Source organism: Anomaloglossus baeobatrachus, chromosome 8, assembly GCF_048569485.1.
Source record: "Anomaloglossus baeobatrachus isolate aAnoBae1 chromosome 8, aAnoBae1.hap1, whole genome shotgun sequence".
Taxonomy (NCBI): domain Eukaryota; kingdom Metazoa; phylum Chordata; class Amphibia; order Anura; family Aromobatidae; genus Anomaloglossus; species Anomaloglossus baeobatrachus.
Window position 1 is genome coordinate 39,828,305 of NC_134360.1, and position 22,268 is coordinate 39,850,572.

At 47.5% G+C, this 22,268-nt stretch overlaps 1 protein-coding gene across 1 annotated transcript in view; it reads left to right on the forward strand.

Moving 5' to 3' along the window:
* Positions 1 to 22,268, forward strand: part of LOC142249136 (rab GDP dissociation inhibitor alpha-like) — a 52,723-nt gene that overhangs the window by 22,534 nt on the left and 7,921 nt on the right. Inside the window, exons 3-9 of the mRNA XM_075320736.1 lie at positions 1,757 to 1,853; positions 2,019 to 2,153; positions 2,271 to 2,469; positions 4,455 to 4,586; positions 4,663 to 4,762; positions 11,798 to 11,969; positions 20,319 to 20,463. Coding sequence (XP_075176851.1) covers positions 1,757 to 1,853; positions 2,019 to 2,153; positions 2,271 to 2,469; positions 4,455 to 4,586; positions 4,663 to 4,762; positions 11,798 to 11,969; positions 20,319 to 20,463 — 980 coding nt within the window. The remainder of the gene's footprint in view (positions 1 to 1,756; positions 1,854 to 2,018; positions 2,154 to 2,270; positions 2,470 to 4,454; positions 4,587 to 4,662; positions 4,763 to 11,797; positions 11,970 to 20,318; positions 20,464 to 22,268) is intronic.

Sequence of the window (22,268 nt, forward strand, 5' to 3'; positions counted from 1 at the left end):
ATATTCTTGTACATAGGGGACAGTATTATAGTAGTTATGTTCTTATACATAGGAGCAGTATTATAGTAGTTTTATTCTTGTACATAAGGGTTAGTATTATAATAGTCATATTCTGGTACATAGGAGGCAGTATTATAGTAGTTATATTCTTGTACATAAGGGCAGTATTATAGTAGTTATGTTCTTATACATAGGAGCAGTATTATAGTAGTTATATTCTTGTACATAGGAGCAGTATTATAGTACTTATATTCTTGTACATAGGGGCAGTATTATAGTAGTTATATTCTTGTACATAGGGGAAGTATTATAGTAGTTATGTTCTTATACATAGGAGCAGTATTATAGTAGTTATATTCTTGTACATAGGGGGCAGTATTATAGTAGTTATATTCTGGTACATAGGAAGCAGTGTTATAATAGCTATGTTCTTATACGTAGGAGCAGTATTCTAGTAGTTATATTCTTGTACATAGGGGACAGTATTATAGTAGTTATGTTCTTATACATAGGAGCAGTATTATAGTAGTTTTATTCTTGTACATAGGGGGCAGTATTATAATAGTCATATTCTTGTACATAGGAGCAGTATTATAGTAGTTATATTCCTGTACATAGGAGGCAGTGTTATAGTAGTTATATTCTTGTACATAGGGGCAGTATTATAGTAGTTATATTCTTGTACATAGGGGCAGTATTATAGTAGTTATATTTTAGTACATAGGAGCAGTATTATAGTAGTTATATTCTTGTACATAGGAGCAGTATTATAGTAGTTATATTCTTGTACATAGGGGAAGTATTATAGTAGTTATGTTCTTATACATAGGAGCAGTATTATAGTAGTTATATTCTTGTACATAGGAGCAGTATTATAGTAGTTATATTCTGGTATATAGGAGGCAGTATTATAGTAGCTATATTCTTGTACATAAGGGCAGTATTATAGTAGTTATATTCTTGTATATAGGGGCAGTATTATAGTAGTTATATTCTTGTACATAGGAGCAGTATTATAGTAGTTATGTTCTTATACATAGGAGCAGTATTATAGTAGTTATATTCTTGTACATAGGGGCAGTATTATAGTAGTTATATTCTTGTACATAGGGGAAGTATTATAGTAGTTATGTTCTTATACATAGGAGCAGTATTATAGTAGTTATATTCTTGTACATAGGGGGCAGTATTATAGTAGTTATATTCTGGTACATAGGAGGCAGTATTATAATAGCTATGTTCTTATACGTAGGAGCAGTATTATAGTAGTTATATTCTTGTACATAGGGGACAGTATTATAGTAGTTATGTTCTTATACATAGGAGCAGTATTATAGTAGTTTTATTCTTGTACATAGGGGGCAGTATTATAATAATCATATTCTTGTACATAGGAGCAGTATTATAGTAGTTATATTCCTGTACATAGGAGGCAGTGTTATAGTAGTTATATTCTTGTACATAGGGGCAGTATTATAGTAGTTATATTCTTGTACATAGGGGCAGTATTATAGTAGTTATATTTTAGTACATAGGGGCAGTATTATAGTAGTTATATTCTTGTACATAGGGGCAGTATTATAGTAGTTATATTCTTGTACATAGGGGCAGTATTATAGTAGTTATAGTCTTGTACATAGGGGCCGTATTATAGTAGTTATATTCTTGTACTTAGGGGCAGTATTATAGTAGTTATAGTCTTGTACGTAGGGGATTGTGTTATAGTATCTAATGTGACTTTTCTTCTTCTTTTCAGCTTTACCGAAGGTTTAATGTGATCGGTCCACCAGAACCAATGGGCAGAGGCAGAGAATGGAATGTTGATCTTGTACCCAAATTTCTAATGGCCAATGGTAGGAAAGAAAAAGATCCAATGACGGTTTCTGATTTCGTCTCTTTTAAATTGTTTGTGTTTTTGTTTCTAAGCCAAATTATATTTACAAACACAAATGTTTGAATAGTTGATATATGAAACTCTTTGTCTTCCATGGATCTTCCCATACGTCTGCCTCTGTTAGGTCAGCTGGTGAAGATGCTGCTATACACAGAAGTCACCCGATACATGGATTTTAAGGTAGTGGATGGAAGCTACGTGTACAAGGCCGGGAGGGTCCACAAGGTGCCCTGCACGGAGGAGGAGGCCTTAGTCTCTGGTGAGTGCTGTAACAGCGGAGGACCCCTTTAATTCAGAATTCTCTTTGACATGTCAGATGGTGATTTAAAGGTACAGTCCCTCTTTAAGAAAACACTGTGTTGCTTTTTTCTTTCAGACTTGATGGGAATGTTCGAGAAGAGACGTTTCCGCAAATTCTTACTATTCGTCTTAAATTTTATTGAACACGATGTGAAGACTTATCAGGATATCGATCCGAAAAAAATGACCATGCGTGAGATTTACAGGAAATTCGACCTTGGACCGGAGGTGATGGCATTCACTGGGCACGCGCTGGCATTGTACAGGACGGATGAGTGAGTAGAGGGGGACTTAATGGGATATTATTTACTGTTTTAGTAGATATGTGTATTCCTCATGAACTAACAGTTTTCGAAGTATTGACTAAAGCACACGTCTGGAATAATTGTAGGTTATTAATATCAGATCGACAGGTCCCCTTTAAGAATAATTCTGTGATTCTACAGCTACTGCTAGGATCTCGGGGGCTACTGCATTGACTTGTTCCTAATTGTAAGACTGTATGCAGTAAGCTCCCCCTAGTGGTTTCAGTAAATCTTTCACTTTATCAGTGTCATGATCCAGGACGGATATTCCCGCTCCAGAATTTTCCAGACCCGGCCTGGTCATGTCAGGGGTTGACTCCCATCAGCCTCATTCTGGTTTCAGGAGACACTATATCTGGTCCCTGCACCTGTATTCCAGTACTGGTTATAGTTTTGCTCTGCAGCCTGTGACTGGCTCTGGTTGGATTTCCTGTTTGATCTGACTCCTTGTTACCGTGCCCTGACCTCTAACCTCCCCCGCACGTCCATCTGTCCCAGTCCCTGACTTCCTGCGCCTGTCAGTTGTTTACCCATCCTGGTTCATCCTCCTTCCCGTGTTTGTGTCTCCTCACCCTCCGGTCTTGTCTTCTGTTCCCTGTGCCCTTTGTATTTCCCTTGCATACCTGATCTTCCAGCATCTGAATTCGATTCTGTTTTCTGACCTGATCTTGATCCTCCCTTTGCAGTGACTTGACTTTCCTGGCTGGACCCCGACTGCTTGACTACTCTGTTGCCCCCTGGTGGTTCGCCTGTGAACTGCCTGCTGAAGTTACTCTGCTGTATTTCAGCTGCCTTTCTGTTACAGTGTTACTTTGACTATCCTTTACTACTCTGCTGCCACCTCCTACATACTAGCCCTTTGTACAACGTGACATTCAAGCTATTTGGAAGATTTTAAGAGATATGTCACTGTTCTGATGTGCGGAGCATCTTGTGCTGTGATGTTCTGCCATGCTCTCCTGCAGAGCCGATACTTGCTGTTCCATTGTGGAAAGCATTTTCCATGTTAGATGCTCTGCTGGTTGTCTTGCGCTCCTATGGACGGGTTGTTTCTTAGCCCTGGCTTCTAGGTTGGTCTTTGGAGGTGCCTACGCAGATGCTCCTCGTTTCCGGTGATTGCTCTGCTTCATTAGGGAGCATGCTTACCCGGAACGTCGCCAGTCGTACAACCTGGTTATACAGTAGTGCTCTCGGCTCCCGTTGTGTATAGTGATGTGATCTTGGCTCTCGACTCTGGACTGTTGTTGACTCTTCTGTGCCTGCCTTCTCATTTTAGTCGTTACCTCCTGGCTTCTGACCTCGGACTTCCTCCTGACCACGTCTCTGCCTGCTCTCTGTGTCCTGTATGTACTCTCCTGAAATCCTGACCCTCGGCCTGTATCTTGACCTCGTCTCTGTCTGCCCCCTGTGTCCTGTCGTTACCTCCTGGCTTCTGACCTTGAACTTCCTCATAACCACATCCTCGCCTGTTCCCTGTGTCCTGTACGTCCTCTCCTGGAATCCTGACCCTCGGCTTGTATCTTGACCTCGTCTCTGTCTGCCCCCTGTCTCCTGTAGTTACCTCCTGGCTTCTGACCTCGGAATTCCTCCTGACCACGTCTTCGCCTGTTCCCTGTGTCCTCTACGTACTTTCCTGGAATCCTGACAATCGGCTTGTATCTTGACCTCATCTCTGTCTGCCCCCAGTGTTCTGTGGTTACCTCCTGGCTTCTGACCTCGGACTTCCTCCTGACCACATCCCCACCTGCTCCCTGTATCCTGTACGTAGTCTCCTGGAATCCTGACCCTTGGCTTGTATCTTGACCTTGTCTCTGTCTGCCACCAGTATCCTGTCGTGTCCTCCTGGTTTCTGATCTCGGCTTGTCTGACTACCTCTCCATTCACTGCATGCAACTAGTGTCTAGCGCCACCTAGTGACGAGCATCAGAAGATACATACTTTTTTCTTCTCTGCAGATACTTGGATCAACCATGTCTGGAGACCATAAACCGAATCAAACTCTACTGTGAATCCCTGGCAAAGTACAGCAAAAGTCCTTACCTGTATCCTCTGTACGGGCTCGGAGAGCTGCCGCAGGGCTTTGCCAGGTGAGGACTCTGCCCCCGACCACCAAACCTACGATCATCCCATCTCTTCACTGACCTCTCCCCCCTCCTCCCTTAGGCTGAGCGCTCTGTACGGTGGGATTTATATGCTCAATAAACCTGTAGAGGAAATACTAATGGAGAAAGGGAAAGTGGTGGGAGTGAAGTCCGAAGGAGAGGTGAGTAGTGAGCGTTAGTCCTTGTGTCGAGGGCGGGGAGGGCGCCGCCGCCGCTTGCGCTCTTGCTTGCGCTCGGGTCCGGCGCTGCTGGCTGCTCGGTGGCTCGAGCGGTGGGCCGGATCCGGGGACTCGAGCGGCGCTCCACGCCCGTGAGTGAAAGGGGGTGGTTTGAGTTGGGGATGTGGTCCGTGACGCCACCCACGGTGTGTGGTGAGGTTGGGGCACCACCGCTGCTCTGGACGGGGATCCTGGGAGCGATGACAGGGAGCAGCTGAGATGTTTCTCTCCCCTCCGTGGGTAGGGGGGCTTTTGGTGGACCCGGGGCCCGGTGATGGCGACTGGGAGGTGGATTGCGGGGCTTGGCGAGGTGCAGGGTCGCGGTGGCAGCGCGGTGCCAGACGGCACGGTGGTACTCACTCAGCCAGTAACGTACACGGAGTCTCTGGTAAAACAAACGGCTGGATGGACGGGTCCCACAGGTGGCTGCGGTGGTCACTCTCTCGGTAGGTTGGTGGTGACTGTCTCTCCCTGCACCTGTGTTGTGTTTTCGGCACCGATGGCTTCCCACCGGTAACCCGCTCCCCAGCGGTGTATTTGCCAGAGGAGCCCCTTTTTGCCTGCAGGCTCTGGCCCTGGGAACTCTAGCTGTGGCGGTAGCTGTTTTTCCCTTCACGGTTGAGCGGTTGCCTTCATTCGGGTCTTTGCTGCTGGGAAACCCCGGAGGTTCCCGTCGCTGACGGATTTGACCGGTTTAACGGCGACTCCAAGCCTGGTCGGGGTCCGTAGGCCCTGCCGAATGGTACTGGCTTCTCTTCCCTCCCCGGTCCGGTACCGGCGGGCCACCGCCCGACCCCGGTCCTTACGGTTGCGCGTCAATCGGCCTCTCCTGCAGACGGTCACCACCGTCTGCCAACCTTGCTCTCAGGTGCCCGGGCCACGTACCCGGACACGGTCAGTCTGCTCTTGCTGCTCAACTACTACTTCCCTCCTTCACTTTCACTGTCCTTCACCTAACTGCCTTCCTTTCCCGCCTCCAGGACTGTGAACTCCTCAGTGGGTGGGGACAACCGCCTGGCTCCACCCCACCGGGTGTGGACATCAGCCCCTGGAGGGAGGCAACAAGGATTTGTATTTGTGACTGATGTGCCTAACCGGGGTGGGGGTGTGTTGTTGCAGTACCTGTGATGACCTGGCTTGTCCAGGGCGCCACACTTGCTCTGCCTGGATAGCTGAGATTCTGTTATAGATGTGCTTTATAGCAGCCACATGATTATACACATCAATAGACAGGATCCGACTCATAGACTTCCATGGGAGACTGTTGTGGGCATGATCTGCGATCTGTAGAGAGGTTGTTGTGCAGGGTGGGGAAGGGTGTGACCTGCATGGTGTTCTGTTATCTACTGTATATGGAGGGGTTATCATTCTTTGTACAGGAGGAGGAGGTGAGCTGTGACATCACCTATTGTGAATGTTGAGTTCTGTGTTATCTATAGTATTTAGAGGTGTTATCAATCAGTGTACAGGAAAAGGAGGTGTTATCAGTCATTGAACAGGAGGAGGAGAAGGTGAGCTGTAATATCGCCTATTGTGAAAGGTGGATCCTGTGTTATCTAAGTATATAGAGGTGTTATCAGTCATTGTACAGGAGGAGGTGAGCTGTAACATCTCATATTGTGAATGTTCGGTTCTGTGTTATCTATAGTATTTAGAGGTGTTATTAATCAGTGTACAGGAAAAGGAGGTGAGCTGTGACATCACCTATTGTGAATGGTGGCTCCTGTGTTATCTATGGTATATAGAGATGTTATCAGACATTGTACAGGAGGAAGAGGTGAGCTGTAATATCGCCTATTGTGAAAAGTGGATCCTGTGTTATCTATGTATATAGAGTTGTTATCAGTCATTGTACAGGAGGAGGAGGAGATGAACTGTGAAATCTCATATTGTGAATGTTTGGTCCTGTGTTATTTATAGTATAAAGAGGTGTTATCAATCATTGTACAGGAAAAGGAGGTGAGCTGTGACATCACCTATTGTGAATGGTGGCTCCTGTGTTATCTATGGTATATAGAGATGTTATCAGACATTGTACAGGAGGAGGAGGTGAGCTGTGATATCACCTATTGTGAATGGTGGATTCGGAGATATCTACTGTACCTAGAGGTGTTATCATTAATTGTACAGAATGAGGAAGAGGTGAGATTTGACATCACTTATTGTGAATGGTGGATCCTGTGTTATCTAATGTATATAGAGGTGTTATCAGTCATTGTACAGGAGGGGGAGAAGGTGAGTTGTGACATCACCTATTGTGAATGGTGGATCCTGTGTTATCTACTGTATATAGAAGTGGAAACACACAATTTAAGGACATGTGGATCAATCATACTTATACATATGTATATCGGGCAACTCCCTACATGAACTGGTAACTTAGAGAACAACCTAAACCGGAGTGTTTAACACCCTTAATGTGTTATTTCCCACAATCTCTCAAGGTTAATCATGCAGTGTCTTGTTTAAAATTAACATTTTTTATTAAATAACATACCAACAGAGCAACATGTATCATGCAAAACAAATTCATGTATAAGAAATATAATATATTTTATTCATAGTTTTAAACAAACCGAGAGAAGATTGTGAGGACACAGATAAAAGAAAAAAAGCGCAGAAAGAAACGTCCGTGGGGCACCAGAGAAAAAGAATCCTGAATCAATCTGGACGTTCAAGAAAAAATTCAAACAATGAATCTATGGTGCAACCTGGATATTCATAGTATTCACAACATAAGCTAACAATCACAAACATCCTATTAGAAACTCACCCATAAAGTGCACTAGTGTCTGGATGTACTCACACACCCCAACGAACGTTTCACACCTCGCTTCCTCCTATATACAGAGGTGTTAGCAGTTATTGTACAGGAGAGGGAGGAGATGAACTGTGACATCACCTATTGTGAAAGGTGAATTCTGTGTTATAGATTGTATATAGAGGTGTTGTCAGTCACTGTACAGAATGAGGAGGAGGTGAGCTTTGACATCACCTATTGTGAATGGTGGATCCTGTATTATTTACTATATATAGATGTGTTATCACTCATTGTACAGGAGGAAGAGGTGAGCTGTGACATTGCCTAATGTGAATGGTGGTGGGTTTTTTATTGTATATAGCCAGCACAGTGGCTCAGTGGTTAGCACTGCAGTCTTGCATCGCTGGGGTCCTGGGTTCAAATCCACCAAGGAGCTTGTATGTTCTCCTCATCAGAACTGATAGGGAATTTAGATTGTGAGTGCCAATGGAGACAGTGATGATGTCTGTGGAATTAATGGCGCTATATAAGAGAGTAAAATAACTAAATATGAAGGTGTTATCATTAAACAGGATCCTCTGTTATCAACTGTAGTTAGAGGTGTTATCAGTCATTGTACAAGAGGCGGAGGTGAGCTGTGACATCACCTATTGTGAATGATGGATCCTGTGTTATCTACTGTATATAGAAGTGTTATCAGTCATTGCATAGGAGGAGGTGAGCTGTGATATCACCTATTGTGAAAGGTGGATACTGTGTTATCTACTGTATATAGAAGTGTTAACAGTCATTTCATAGGAGGAGGTGAGCTGTGACATCACCTATTGTGAATGGTGGATCCTGTGTTATCTACTGTATATAGAGGTGTTATCAGTCATTGTACAGGAGGAGGTGAGCTGTGACATCACCTATTCTAAATGTGGATCCTGTGTTATCTACTCTATATAGAGGTGTTATTAGTCATTGTACAGGAGGTGGAGGTGAGTTGTGACATCATCTATAGTGAATGACAGATCCTGTGTTATCTACTGTATATAGAGGTGTTATCAGTCATTGTACAGGAGGAGGAGGTGAGTTGTGACATCATCTATAGTGAATGACAGATCCTTTGTTATCTGCTGTATATAGAGGTGTTATCAGTCATTGTACAGGAGGAGAGGAGGTGAGCTGTGATATTACAATATACCTATTGTGAATGATGGTTCCTCTTTTATACTGATATACAGTGCGTTGAAAAAGTATTCATACCCAATGAACTTTTGCACACTTTTTCACATTACACCCAGAAACTTAAATATATTTTAATTAGAATTTATGTGACATTCCAAAAATTAGTAGCAAGTATTTGTAACTGTAAAGGAAACGATACATGGTTTTCTAAATATTTAAAAATATCAATCTGTAAATCGTGACATGCATTTGTATTCAGCCCCCCTGAGTCAATTACTGCTGCAAGTATTTTGGGGGGACATCTCTCCAGCTTCACACATGTAGAGGTGACATTTTTGGCCATTCTTCTTTGCACACTCACTTTCGCTCAGTGAGATTGAATGGTGACGTCTGTGAACAGTAATTCTCAAGTCTTGTCACAGATTATCAATGGGATTTAGGTCTGGACTGTGACTGGGCCGTTCACACACATGAATATGCTTTAATCTAAATCATTCATTGTAGCTTTAGCAGGATGTTTCGGGTCGTTGTCCTGCTGGAAGGTGAACCTATGCCCCACACTCATGTCTTTTGCAGCCCCTAACAGGTTTTCCTCCAGGATTGTCCTTTCTTTAGCTCCATCCATCTTCCCATCAACTCTGACCAGTTTCCCTGCCCCTGCTGAAGAAAAGCCTCCCCACAGCATGATGCCAGATATGTGGAGTATACAACTAATAGTCATCCTACGGACAGTTTCTCTCACCTGAGCTGTGGATCTCTGCAGAGTGACCACTGGCCTCATGACTGCTTCTCTCATTAGTGTTCTCCTTGCTTGGGATGTCAGTTTAGGTGGACAGCCATGTCTAGGTATGTTTACAGTTGTGCCATACTTTTTTCATTTTTAGATCATGGATTGAACAGTGCTCTGTGAGATGTTTGGAGCTTGTGACATTTTTTATAACCTAACTCTGCTGTACTCTTCTGCACACCTATATCCCTGACCTGTCCAGTTTGTTCCTTGGTTTTTAGCTTGGGTTTGTCTTTTTTATAATCTAACCCTGAGTTACTCTTCTCCACACCTTTATCCCTGACCTGTCCAATGTTTTCTTTGGTTTTTAGCTTGGGCTATATTTTTAGAACCTAAACCTGCTGTGCACTTCTCCACCACTTTATCCCTGACCTGTCTGTGTGTTCCCTGGTTTTTAGGTTGGGGTATTTTTTTTTTATAAGAAAAGAACAAGAAAAGGGCTTGGCTCCAATTACCTTTGGATCCCCAGGTGAGTCCGGATGGCTGGCAACACCGAATAAATATGCAAAAAAAAGCAAGAAAAAGGTCTCACCCGTAGTCCAATTTCAGTGCTTTAATGTGCTAATATACAATTATCAACATATAAGGAAACAAGTCCCAATGCCTGAAACGCGTTAGGCGTTGGGACTTGTTTCCTTATATGTTTTTAACTGTGTATTAGCACATTAAAGCACTCAAATTGGACTACAGGTGAGACCTTTTTCTTGTTTTCTTTTTTGCATATTTTTTTATAACCTAATTCTGCTTTACTCTTTTCCACCACTTTATCTCTCATCTGTCTAATTTTAGCTTGGGCTACTTTTTTTTTATAACCTAACCCTGCTTTATTCTTTTCCACCACTTTATCTCTCATCTGTCTAATTTTAGCTTGGGCTACTTTTTTTTTTATAACCTAACCCTGCTTTACTCTTTTCCACACCTTTATCCCTGACCTGTCCAGTGTGTTCATTGGTTTTCATGATGTTGCTTAGTTCCTAATGTTCTCAAACCAACAACTGAGGCCTTCACCGAACCGAGTTATACTGAGAAGAAATTACACACAGGTAAACTCAATTTACTAATTAGTCAACTTCTGGAGGCAAAGGATCACTCGGGATTTTATTTAAGGGTATCAGACTACAGGGGGCTGAATACAAATGAACGCCACATTTTTCAGATTTATATTTTGAAAACCATGTATCATTTCCTTTGTACTTCACAAATACTTGCTACTTTGTGTTGGTATATCATATAAAATCCCAATAAACGTTTGTGGATGTAACGTGAAAAAATGTGGAATGTTCACATGGTATAAATACTTTTCCAAGGCAATGTAGGTGGTACATGTCAGCGTAGTCCTGCCTGTGATGATAATGAAATGATCACTAAAGGCCCCGTCACACTAAGCAACATCGCTAGCAACATCGCTGGTAACGAACAACTTTTGTGACGTTGCTAGCGATGTTGCTGTGTGTGACATCCAGCAACAACCTGGCCCCTGCTGTGAGGTCGTTGGTTGTTGCTGAATGTCCTGGGCCATTTTTTAGTTGTTGCTGTCCTGCTGTGAAGCACAGATCGCTGTGTGTGACAGCGAGACAGCAACAACTAAATGTGCAGGCAGCAGGAGCCGGCTTCTGCAGAGGCTGGTAACCAATGTAAACATCGGGTAACCAAGAAGCCCTGCCCTTGGTTACCCGATATTTACCTTTGATACCAGCCTCCTCCGCTCTCACTGCCTGTGCTGCCGGCTCCTGCTCTGTGCACATGTAGCTGCAGCACACATCAGGTAATTAACCCGATGTGTGCTGTAACTAGGAGAGCAAGGAGCCAGCACTAAGCAGTGTGCGCTGCTCCCTGCTCTGTGCACATTTAGCTGCAGCACACATCAGGTAATTAACCCGATGTGTGCTGTAACTAGGAGAGCAAGGAGCCAGCACTAAGCAGTGTGCGCTGCTCCCTCCTCTGTGCACATTTAGCTGCAGCACACATCGGGTTAATTAACCTGATGTGTGCTGTAACTAGGAGACTGGGGGCTGGTCACTGGTTGCTGGTGAGCTCACCAGCAACTCGTGTAGCCACGCTCCAGCGATCCCTGCCAGGTCAGGTTGCTGGTGGGATCGCTGGAGCGTCGCAGTGTGACAGCTCACCAGCAACCTCCTAGCAACTTACCAGCGATCCCTATCGTTGTTGGGATCGCTGGTAAGTTGCTTAGTGTGACTGGACCTTAAGTCATTATCTATAATTTTCCCCACATAACGCCTTCTTGTCTCTTACATTCCAGGTCGCACACTGTAAACAGTTAATTTGTGACCCCAGCTACGTTCCAGGCCAAGTGAAGAAAATTGGCCAAGTGATAAGAGTTATATGCATCCTCAGCCATCCAATCAGGAACACCAATGAATGCGCCTCTTGCCAAATTATTATTCCCCAGACACAAGTCAACAGAAAATCAGGTTAGACAATGAAAAATGGAGTTCAGGGGGTTTTCCAGTATTTATATGAAAAACATGGCTGCTTCCTTCCAAAAAAAAAAACAGCACCACACTTATCCATAGGTTGTGTGTAGTATTGCACCTTGGCTGCATTGTAAGACACAACCTGTGGATCGGTGTGTGGCACTAGAAAGGCAGCCTTGTTTTTACTTGGACAACTCTTTTAAAGGGTATGTGCACTTTTGCAACTTGACTTCTGTATCAAAATATATGTTTGCGACCCTAGATACAAATACAGTGGCATGCAAAAGTTTGGGCACCTCTGGTCAATACTGTTATTGTGAACAGTTAAGCACGTTTAAGATGAAATGTGTCATAAAGTTAATGACACATTTCCTTTGTATTTGGGGCAAAAATAAAAATAGTTTTTTTTATCTTTTACATTTTTAAATTAACAAAAAAGGAAAATGGGTTGATGCAAAAGTTTGGGCACCCTGCATGGTTGTACCTAATTAAAAAGGATACTCCATAACACCATACAACAAAAAATGTGGGTGTAGGTTGGTAGCCATATACCCCACATTGCACAACTCAGGATCAATAGTTGAAGGAGAAACAAAACGAGTTTTTAAGGTGCAAAAAATCAAATACATTTATTGGAAAACAAGTGATGAGGATCCATAAAATCATCAATAAATCAGAATATAGAGGAGCTGTGTGTTCTTTCGCGACTTATACCTGGTGTTCTGTGTATTAAAAATGTTGGGGGGGATAAAGTGGGAATAAAAGAGGGTGGGTTAAGACAAGGGTGGGTAAATTGGTAAGGTGAATTTATTCTTGTTCAAATGTTAGACATATTGTAATGATTCTGAAAACTGCAATAAAATTTATGTTTAAAAAAAAAATCATCAATAATTAAAATATGTTACAAATTGACTGGACGGCAGATGGCATGGTATAGGGTTCATGATGATCCTTGCAGAGTGCCACCATTGCATATTAGTACAATTTTTATAGACATAGTGTACACTTACATAGGTTGCAGCACACAATCTAGGATACAGCATAAAAACCCATGCCAGGGCTGATAACATAGGACAATAGCTTTTTTACCTTGTTAATAAAAATGCATGAACCAGTCCGTAATTCCCATGCACACACCACCAACCAGGAAAAAATACCTCAGAAATGCCCTACGTACGTTTCAATTATTGGGGTCACCAATCTTCATCAGGGGGATAGATTTGATTTTGACATGTGTTTATGTGTCACGCTCCCCGAGCCCCGACACTGTTCCCCACTCACCGCTCCGGCCCCCGGGTCCCCTGCCTCCAGTCACATGTCCTCCTCGGCACCCTCCAGGCTCCCGGGCTCCCGTTCCCGGCGCTCCTCTGCGACCCAGGACACCCTGTCTGTCTCCCCTGCATCCTCGGCACCGCTCCCTGCTCTGGCCTCCGGCACCCGGGCATCGCGCATGCGCATTAGGGCGCGCGCGCGGTCACTGACCTCCTCTTAAAGACCCAGTACTCCTAAACAGGATATTGCATCAGTCAGGGTCAGGTATATTAGGAGCTTCCTGCCTCTAGGGCGTCGCCTGTTCTACGAGTTCTGTAGCTAGGAGTTCAGGTCCCCTTTGCTGTGCCTCGTTCTCACTTTATGTCTTCCACAGAACCAGTTCTACCAAGCAAACCTGGTCCTGACCATAACCTGTCCGAGTGGTCCTACGGGGACTGTCAGCTGAGACACCACCATCTTCTGCAGTCTGAACCTGCCTTCTACCCTCGGCTTCACCTGGTGACCTCAGCCTCCTCTACCGGTTGGACTCTGCTCACGTCTGACGTCTCTACCTGCCACCGGTACCCAGGCACCGTCATCACAGGAACTCTTTGTCCCCAGGGACTTCCTCATTCCAGCTTCCGGAAAGGACTCTGACCTTATCTCGCTTAGTGCTCCGGCAACCGTGCACCTAGGCCCTCTGGTGGGGTGACCGGACAGTCCCTGTATAGGGGTTAGCTCTGTGTTGCTTCACTGGGGGAGTCCGGTGCACGGCCCAGAGGATCCACCACCCGGGCGTAACAGATAGAACAGGCCATGGATCCCGCCGAAGCTTTAGCGGCTCAGTTGGCCGGATTGCAGCAGGAGCTGGTCTGTCAACGCGAAACCCAATCCCGTATGCTGGCCTTCATGACGTCAGTAGACACCCGCCTGAACACGCTGCAAGCAACCGCCACGTCCCTATCAACCCCAGCCACGTCCACGACCTCCGCAGGAGCCGCCACTGAGACCTCAAGACTCCGACTGGCTTCTCCGCCCCGGTACGCCGGGGATCCCAAGACCTGCAGGGGGTTCTTGAACCAGTGCTCTCTCCACTTCAAACTGCTGCCGCGCCTCTTCGCTTCTGACCAGGCCAAGGTAGCCTTCATAATGTCCCACCTGGAGGGCGAGGCACTGGCGTGGATGAATCCCTTGTGGGAGAAGGAAGATCTCGTAACCAACAACATCCGTGACTTCCTGCATGCCTTCCGGGCCATCTTTGATGAACCAGGACGCGCCTCCGCGTCGGCTGCCTCGCTACTCAGGCTAGGCCAAGGGACTTCGAAAGTGGGACAGTATGCCATCCGGTTTCGCACCCTAGCCTCTGAAGTAGGGTGGAACAACGAAGCCCTGACTGCAGCCTTCTGGGAGGGGCTTACCGGTCAGGTTAAGGACGAGCTGGCTGGTCGCGATGTTCCCCCCGCCTTGGATGCTCTGATCACCCTCGCAACCCGGATAGACATCCGCTTTCAGGAACGCTCCAAAGAGATGTCCCGTGAGAAACGCCCAGTAAGGCATCCTGCTTCTTCTCTGAAGTCTACCGCTTCTTCGCCTGCGCTCTCTGGCTCCTCCACTCATGAGCCCATGCAAGTTGACCGGCTGCGGTCATCCGAGCAACGCCGAGCGGAACGACTCACCAAGGGCCTCTGCTTCTACTGCGGAGACAGCGCACACTTGGTGCGTGTCTGTCCAGAGAGACCGGGAAACCCCAAAGCCTAGGGTTGGTAGGAGAGGCCACCCTAGGTACCGGGAAGCTCTCAGACCCCGTTACATGGACTGTTCAGGTGACAACAGAGGAGACTCGCTTCACGGCAGAGGCATATCTCGATTCCGGGGCAGCAGGCAACTTCATCCACCAGGCCACGGTAGACCAGTACCAGGTACCTGTCACCCCGCTGAAGACACCCCTTGTGATAGCCTCTGTGGATGGGGAACCCCTTTCTGACACCGTCCTATTTGTCACCAAACCTGTGAAACTGCGTATCGGTGCGCTACACACCGAAGACATTGCCTTCTATGTTCTTCCGCGCATGTCTCATCCGCTTTTGCTGGGATTACCCTGGTTACGGATACATGAACCCACGGTCAGCTGGCGTACTGGAGAAATCATCCGCTGGGGCCCATCTTGTCATGAGAACTGCCTCCAGTCAGTCCAGTCCGTCCGTCGTCCTCCGGCCCCGGAATCCCTACCTGGCCTACCGCCCGCCTACTGGTCCTTCGCGGATGTGTTCGACAAAAAGGAGTCGGAGGTCTTACCTCCACATCGACCCTACGACTGTGCCATCGACCTCCTGCCAGGAACCACTCCCCCTCGGGGACGGATATACCCTTTGTCCCCTGCGGAGACACGGGCCATGTCTGACTACATCACCGAGAACCTGGCACGGGGATTTATTCGGAGATCCTCCTCCCCGGCTGGAGCGGGCTTCTTCTTCGTCAAGAAAAAGGAAGGCGACTTACGGCCCTGCATCGACTACCGGGGCCTGAACCAGATCACCGTGAAGAACAAATATCCCCTGCCTCTGATACCTGAACTCTTCGATCGACTCAGAGGGGCCTGTATCTTCACCAAATTAGATCTCCGTGGAGCCTACAACCTGGTCCGCATTCGCTCCGGGGACGAGTGGAAGACCGCCTTCAACACCCGGGATGGGCACTATGAGTATTGTGTGATGCCCTTTGGACTTTGCAACGCTCCGGCTGTCTTCCAGGAGCTGGTGAACGACGTGTTCAGGGACCTTCTCTACATCTGTGTAGTCGTATACCTGGACGACATCTTAGTCTATTCACCGGATCTCCAGACCCACAGAGAAAACGTGCAACTTGTGTTACAGAGGCTGAGGGAGAACCGCCTATACGCCAAATACGAGAAGTGTGTGTTCGACCACTCGTCTCTTCCCTTTCTGGGCTACGTGATATCCGACACTGGTCTACAGATGGACCCTAAGAAGGTCTCTGCTATCCTCGACTGGCCTCCTCCTTCTGGACTGAAAGCCATTCAACGCTTCCTCGGCTTTGCTAACTACTATCGGCAGTTCATCCCTCACTTCTCGGCTCTAACAGCGCCTCTCTCCGCCTTGACCAAGAAGGGGGCCAACCCAAAGGTCTGGTCACCGGAGACCGATGCCGCCTTCTGCTCCCTGAAGCGGTCCTTTGCCTCCTCTCCCGTTCTTCATCGACCAGAGTTGAACCGTCAATTCACCCTGGAGGTGGATGCCTCCTCCGCTGGGGCCGGGGCCGTGCTTCTGCAGAAGTCCTCTACCGGGAAGTTGGTCACCTGCGGATTCTTCTCCAAGACCTTCTCGGTGCCTGAACGTAATTACACCATAGGTGATCGAGAGCTCCTGGCCGTCAAAATGGCATTGGAGGAATGGCGCTATCTCTTAGAGGGAGCAGTTTACCCGGTGATCATTTACACTCATCACAAGAACTTGGAATACCTGTGGTCTGCTCAAAGACTGAACCCACGACAAGCCCGGTGGTCTCTGTTCTTTGCCCGGTTTGACTTTCAGCTCCACTTCCGGTCCGCGGACAAGAATGTGCGGGCGGATGCCCTATACCGGTCCTTCGTCCCGGTGGAGCAAGAGGAAGAACCTACCCAGCCCATTGTCTGCCCGAGTAAGTGCCTCCCGGTGGCCCCCATCTCTCTGGCCTCTATTCCCCCCGGGAAGACCTACGTCATGGAGACAGAGAGACTCAAGGTCCTCCAATGGGGACATTCCTCGAAAGTGGCCGGACACGCCGGTCAGAAGAAAACCTGGGACGCTATCGTCCGCCACTATTGGTGGCCATCCCTTCGTAAGGATGTCACTGCCTTTGTTGCTGCCTGTTCCTCCTGTGCCCGGAACAAGACGCCTAAGCACCTGCCCTATGGTCGTCTTCTGCCTCTACCGATCCCTTCAGTTCCGTGGCAACACATTGCCATGGACTTCGTCACGGACTTGCCCTTGTCCTCCGGCCATACGGTCATCTGGGTCGTGGTGGATCGATTTTCAAAAATGGCTCATTTCGTTCCTATGGCCGGATTGCCCTCTGCTCAAGAACTCGCTGACGCCTACATACAGCACATCTTCCGCTTGCACGGCTTTCCTGCACATATCGTGTCCGACAGAGGAACCCAGTTCACATCACGCTTCTGGAGAGCCCTCTGCGAACATCTGGGGGTGTCTCTGGACTTCTCCTCTGCCTACCACCCTCAGTCAAACGGCCAAGTGGAACGCGTCAACCAGATCATGACCTCCTTCCTACGCCACTATGTCAATGTACATCAGGACAACTGGTCTACGCTTCTTCCTTGGGCTGAGTTCTCACATAACCACCGGGTCAGCGAGTCCACCTCCAGCTCCCCCTTCCATGTTGTCTATGGTCTCCAGCCTTCCGTGCCGTTGCCTGTTTCTCCTGCTTCTGATGTACCTGCTGCAGACATCCTAGCCAGAGACTTCTCCACTATATGGTCCTCTGTCAAGACCTCCCTGGGACACGCTGCTGCACGGATGAAAATGCACGCTGACAAAAGACGCCTTGACCCTCCTCGCTTCTCTCCCGGGGACTTGGTCTGGCTTGCCTCCAAGTACGTCCGACTCAAGATACCGTCGTACAAGCTGGGTCCGCGGTACATCGGTCCCTTCAAGGTCATCAGGAAGATTAATGAGGTGTCCTATAAGCTGCAGCTTCCAACCACTATGCGGATACCCAACTCCTTCCACGTTTCCTTGCTGAAACCTGTGGTCCTTGGTCCTTTCTTCGCTGACACCGGTATTCATCCTGCACCCATTGCTGAGGATGACATCTATGCGGTAAGAGATATCGTGGCCATGAAGACCGTCAGGGGTAGGCAGTACTTCCTGGTCGACTGGGCGGGTTACGGTCCCGAAGACAGGTCCTGGGAACCTCGGGAGAACGTGAGTACTCCTCTGATTCGTGCCTTCTTGTCCCGGTTGCGGGGAGAGGGGCGTGGGTACTGTCACGCTCCCCGGGCCCCGACGCCGTTCCCCACTCACCGCTCCGGCCCCCGGGTCCCCTGCCTCCAGTCACACGTCCTCCTCGGCACCCTCCAGGCTCCCGGGCTCCCGTTCCCGGCGCTCCTCTGCGACCCAGGACACCCTGTCTGTCTCCCCTGCATCCTCGGTACCGCTCCCTGCTCTGGCCTCCGGCACCCGGGCATCGCGCATGAGCATTAGGGCGCGCGCGCGGTCACTGACCTCCTCTTAAAGACCCAGTACTCCTAAACAGGATATTGCATCAGTCAGGGTCAGGTATATTAGGAGCTTCCTGCCTCTAGGGCGTCGCCTGTTCTACGAGTTCTGTAGCTAGGAGTTCAGGTCCCCTTTGCTGTGCCTCGTTCTCACTTTATGTCTTCCACAGAACCAGTTCTACCAAGCAAACCTGGTCCTGACCATAACCTGTCCGAGTGGTCCTACGGGGACTGTCAGCTGAGACACCACCATCTTCTGCAGTCTGAACCTGCCTTCTACCCTCGGCTTCACCTGGTGACCTCAGCCTCCTCTACCGGTTGGACTCTGCTCACGTCTGACGTCTCTACCTGCGACCGGTACCCGGGCACCGTCATAACGCCTGGCACCAGGAACTCTTTGTCCCCAGGGACTTCCTCATGCCAGCTTCCGGAAAGGACTCTGACCTTATCCCGCTTAGTGCTCCGGCAACCGTGCACCTAGGCCCTCTGGTGCGGTGACCGGACAGTCCCTGTATAGGGGTTAGCTCTGTGTTGCTTCACTGGGGGAGTCCGGTGCACGGCCCAGAGGATCCACCACCCGGGCGTAACATTATGATCATTATCCATTTGTAGAAGCCATTCTCTTTCTTCTCTTTTCAACTTCAGCTTTTTTACAGACAGTGTTATGTTTGCATCAAGAATTTGTTGAACTGTCATTGAATTCATTCTTCCCTTGAAATGTTCCCTGTGCCATTGGCTGCAACACAACCCCAAAGCCTGATTGATCCACCCCCATCCTTAATGGTTGGCGAGATATTCTTTTCTTGAAATTCTGTGCCATTTTTTCTCCACATATACCCTTGATCATTGTGGACAAAGAGTTCTAATTTAACCTCATCGGTCCACGGGACTTGTTTCCAAAATACATCAGGCTTGTTTAAATATTCTTTTGCAAACTTCTGATGCTGCATTTTATGGTGAGGACACAGGACAGGTTTTCTTCTGATGACTCTTCCATAAAGACCATGTTTGTCCAGGTGTCTCTGAACAGTAGAACAATGTACCACAACTCCAGAATCTGCTAAATCTTCCTGAAGGTCTTTTGCAGTCATGCAGGGGTTCTGATTTGCCTCTTTATCAATCCTATGTGCAGAAATGTTGCTTTGTTGTCCAGACCTTTTCTTGACATCCACTGATCCTGTTAAGTGCAATTTCTTAATTAGATTTCGAACTGAGGAAAGGGCAACTTGATAACGCTTTTCAATATTCTTATAACCTTCTCCTGCTTTGCGGGCTTCCACCAATTTAAATTTCAGAGTGCTAGGCAGCTGCTTAGAAGAACCCATGGCTGCTGTTTTTTTTTTGGCACAAGGTTAGAGGAGGCTGGGCTTTATAAAGCTGTGAAGTTTGCATTATCTGGCCTTTCCTAACGATGATGGTGAATAAGTCATAACCCTAACAGGGTAATTAAGGTCTGAAACTTTGGTCAAATTTATCTGGACACACAAATCTCCAAGGGTGCCTACATTTTTTGCATCGGCCCATGTTCTTTTTTGTAATTTGTAAAATGTAAAAGATGATTTTTTTTTTTTGCCTAAAATACAAGGGAAATGTGTCATCTTTAAGTTTATACCTTTTAGAGATCCTTTCATCTTCAACCCGCTTAACACTCACAATGACAGTAATTTTGACCAGGGGTGCCCAAACTTTTGCACACACACTTTTGTAGGTCAGTAGTTTTTTGGTTTTACTTTGGACAAATGAAAGAAATTGGTTTGCAAAGTTTTCTGACTCCAATTCCTCATTATTATTTAGCTTCATCTATCAGAAATGTCTTATTATTAGCCACGATTGTGATCCGTCATCTTGTTTCCCCTGCTCAGACATCTACGTGTGCATGGTGTCCTGCTCGCACTGTGTGGCATCAGATGGGAAATACGTGGCCATTATCAGCACAACAGTAGAAAGTGAGAATCCGGAGAGTGAGATTCAGCCGGCACTGGAACTACTGGAGCCCGTGGATCAGAAGTAAGTTGGACCATAGACTCGAGGGGGCGATATAGGAGATTGCTACATCTATACCCAAGGCAGACAATCCTCTATGAGGTCCAAACTGTCCCACTTGTTTCAATGCATCAGTGTTGGTGCATTTTTGAGCTTTGGAGCATTTGTACCGCCCCGGGGCTCGGCCGGCTGCCGAGCCGCTCGGATCCGGGCTCGTCGGTGGGTGGCTCGAGCTCCTCCCGGACCCGGGGGTCACGTCGCTCTCTGAAGGGATGCTGGTGCTACGTGAGGGGTGGTGTTCAGTGGGGAGGTCCACGGCCGAGGCCGCAGTTGTTTTTGTGGGTTTAAGTTCGTGACACCACCCATAGGTTGTGGTGAATGGATGGACACCACCGCTGCCGTTGACTAGGCTCCCGGGGACGGTGTTGCGCAACCTGGTGTTGACCCCTCCGTGGGTAGGGGGATGTTCATCACAGGGGCCCGAGGGAGGTGCTGAGGCGGGAGATGGATGCGTGCTGGCGTGTCGGTGCGGTGCGGCGCGCTGCGCGGCCCGAGGGCACTGTTATACTCACTATTACAGACACACTAGAGTCTCTGGTAAACCAAACAAGATGGTCGACGGCGCCCACAGCCGGCTGCGCTTTTCCCCTTTTTTCAGGTTGGTGGTTTCCGCCTTTCTCCTGCACCTCACTTTTAGTAGAATGGTGACTCCTATGCCTGAGCAACGGTAGTCCGCTCCCCAGCTTTGTGTGTGCCGGTAGAGCCCATTTGCCCGCAGACGCTGGCCCGTGGGATCTCGATGCCTGGGCGGTGGCTTTCTATCCCTCTGGTTGGGCTGTTGTCTTCAGTCGGGTCTTGGGTGGGAAAGGACCTAAAGTCCAGACCCCAATCAGTGAATTTGACTCGGTCCAGTGGCTTCTGGGCTTCATACTGTGTCTCAGTACCCCTCCTGGTGCTCCGGTTTCCAATTGGTTCCCCGGTTCGGTACCGGCGGGCCACTACCCGATCCCGGTCCCTTACGGTTCCACCAGCTGTAATCCCAGCTCCTGCAGGCGGCCACCACCGTCGGCCTCCTGGACACAGGGTATTCGAGCTCCAACCCAGATCCCTGACAGACGTCCAAACTTTGCTACCACTCTCCTCTACTCCTGTCACTGAACTCTCTGTTTTTCCCGCCTCAGTCTCTCCAAACTCCTCGGTGGGCGTGGCCAACCGCCTGGCCCCGCCCCCAGGTGTGAACGTCAAGTCCGGAGAGGGGTGACTCAGGGTTTTAAGGTTGGCTGCTGGTACCTTTTTAGGGGGAGTTGTTTGCGCAAGGGCCTACCTGTGACTACCTGCCTAGTCCAAGGCGTCACACATTTTTATTATCTGCAGCATCTCAAGTCTTTTAGCTTTTTTTCTGCTTTTTTTTTTACCAATTGAGATGAATAAATAGAATAATACCTGTACACTGCGGTTTTCCCACCAATACTCTGGGTTTTTCCATGCAGAATCAAATGTATCAAAACACTACATCTGAATAAACTCTGGAATCCCTACTGTTTAACTTGTATGGGCTGGATACAACTGTAGCAAAACCTCAGCTGTGAGAAGTATGAGGCCTATGGGAACATGTAGAAAAATGAGGCAGGCTTACTAAGATTTTGGCGATAAATGTGACAAATTTTGACGCTAATTTTTACAACTAGTTTTAAAGCTAAAGGTTTTCCACATTTTTTAATTGCCCATATTTAAAGGGATGTGATTAAGAAGTAAATGGATGTGGTTAATATGCCACAACATACCCCAAATTTAGAAGCAAAAACATGGTATAAAGTGGCACGATGTTA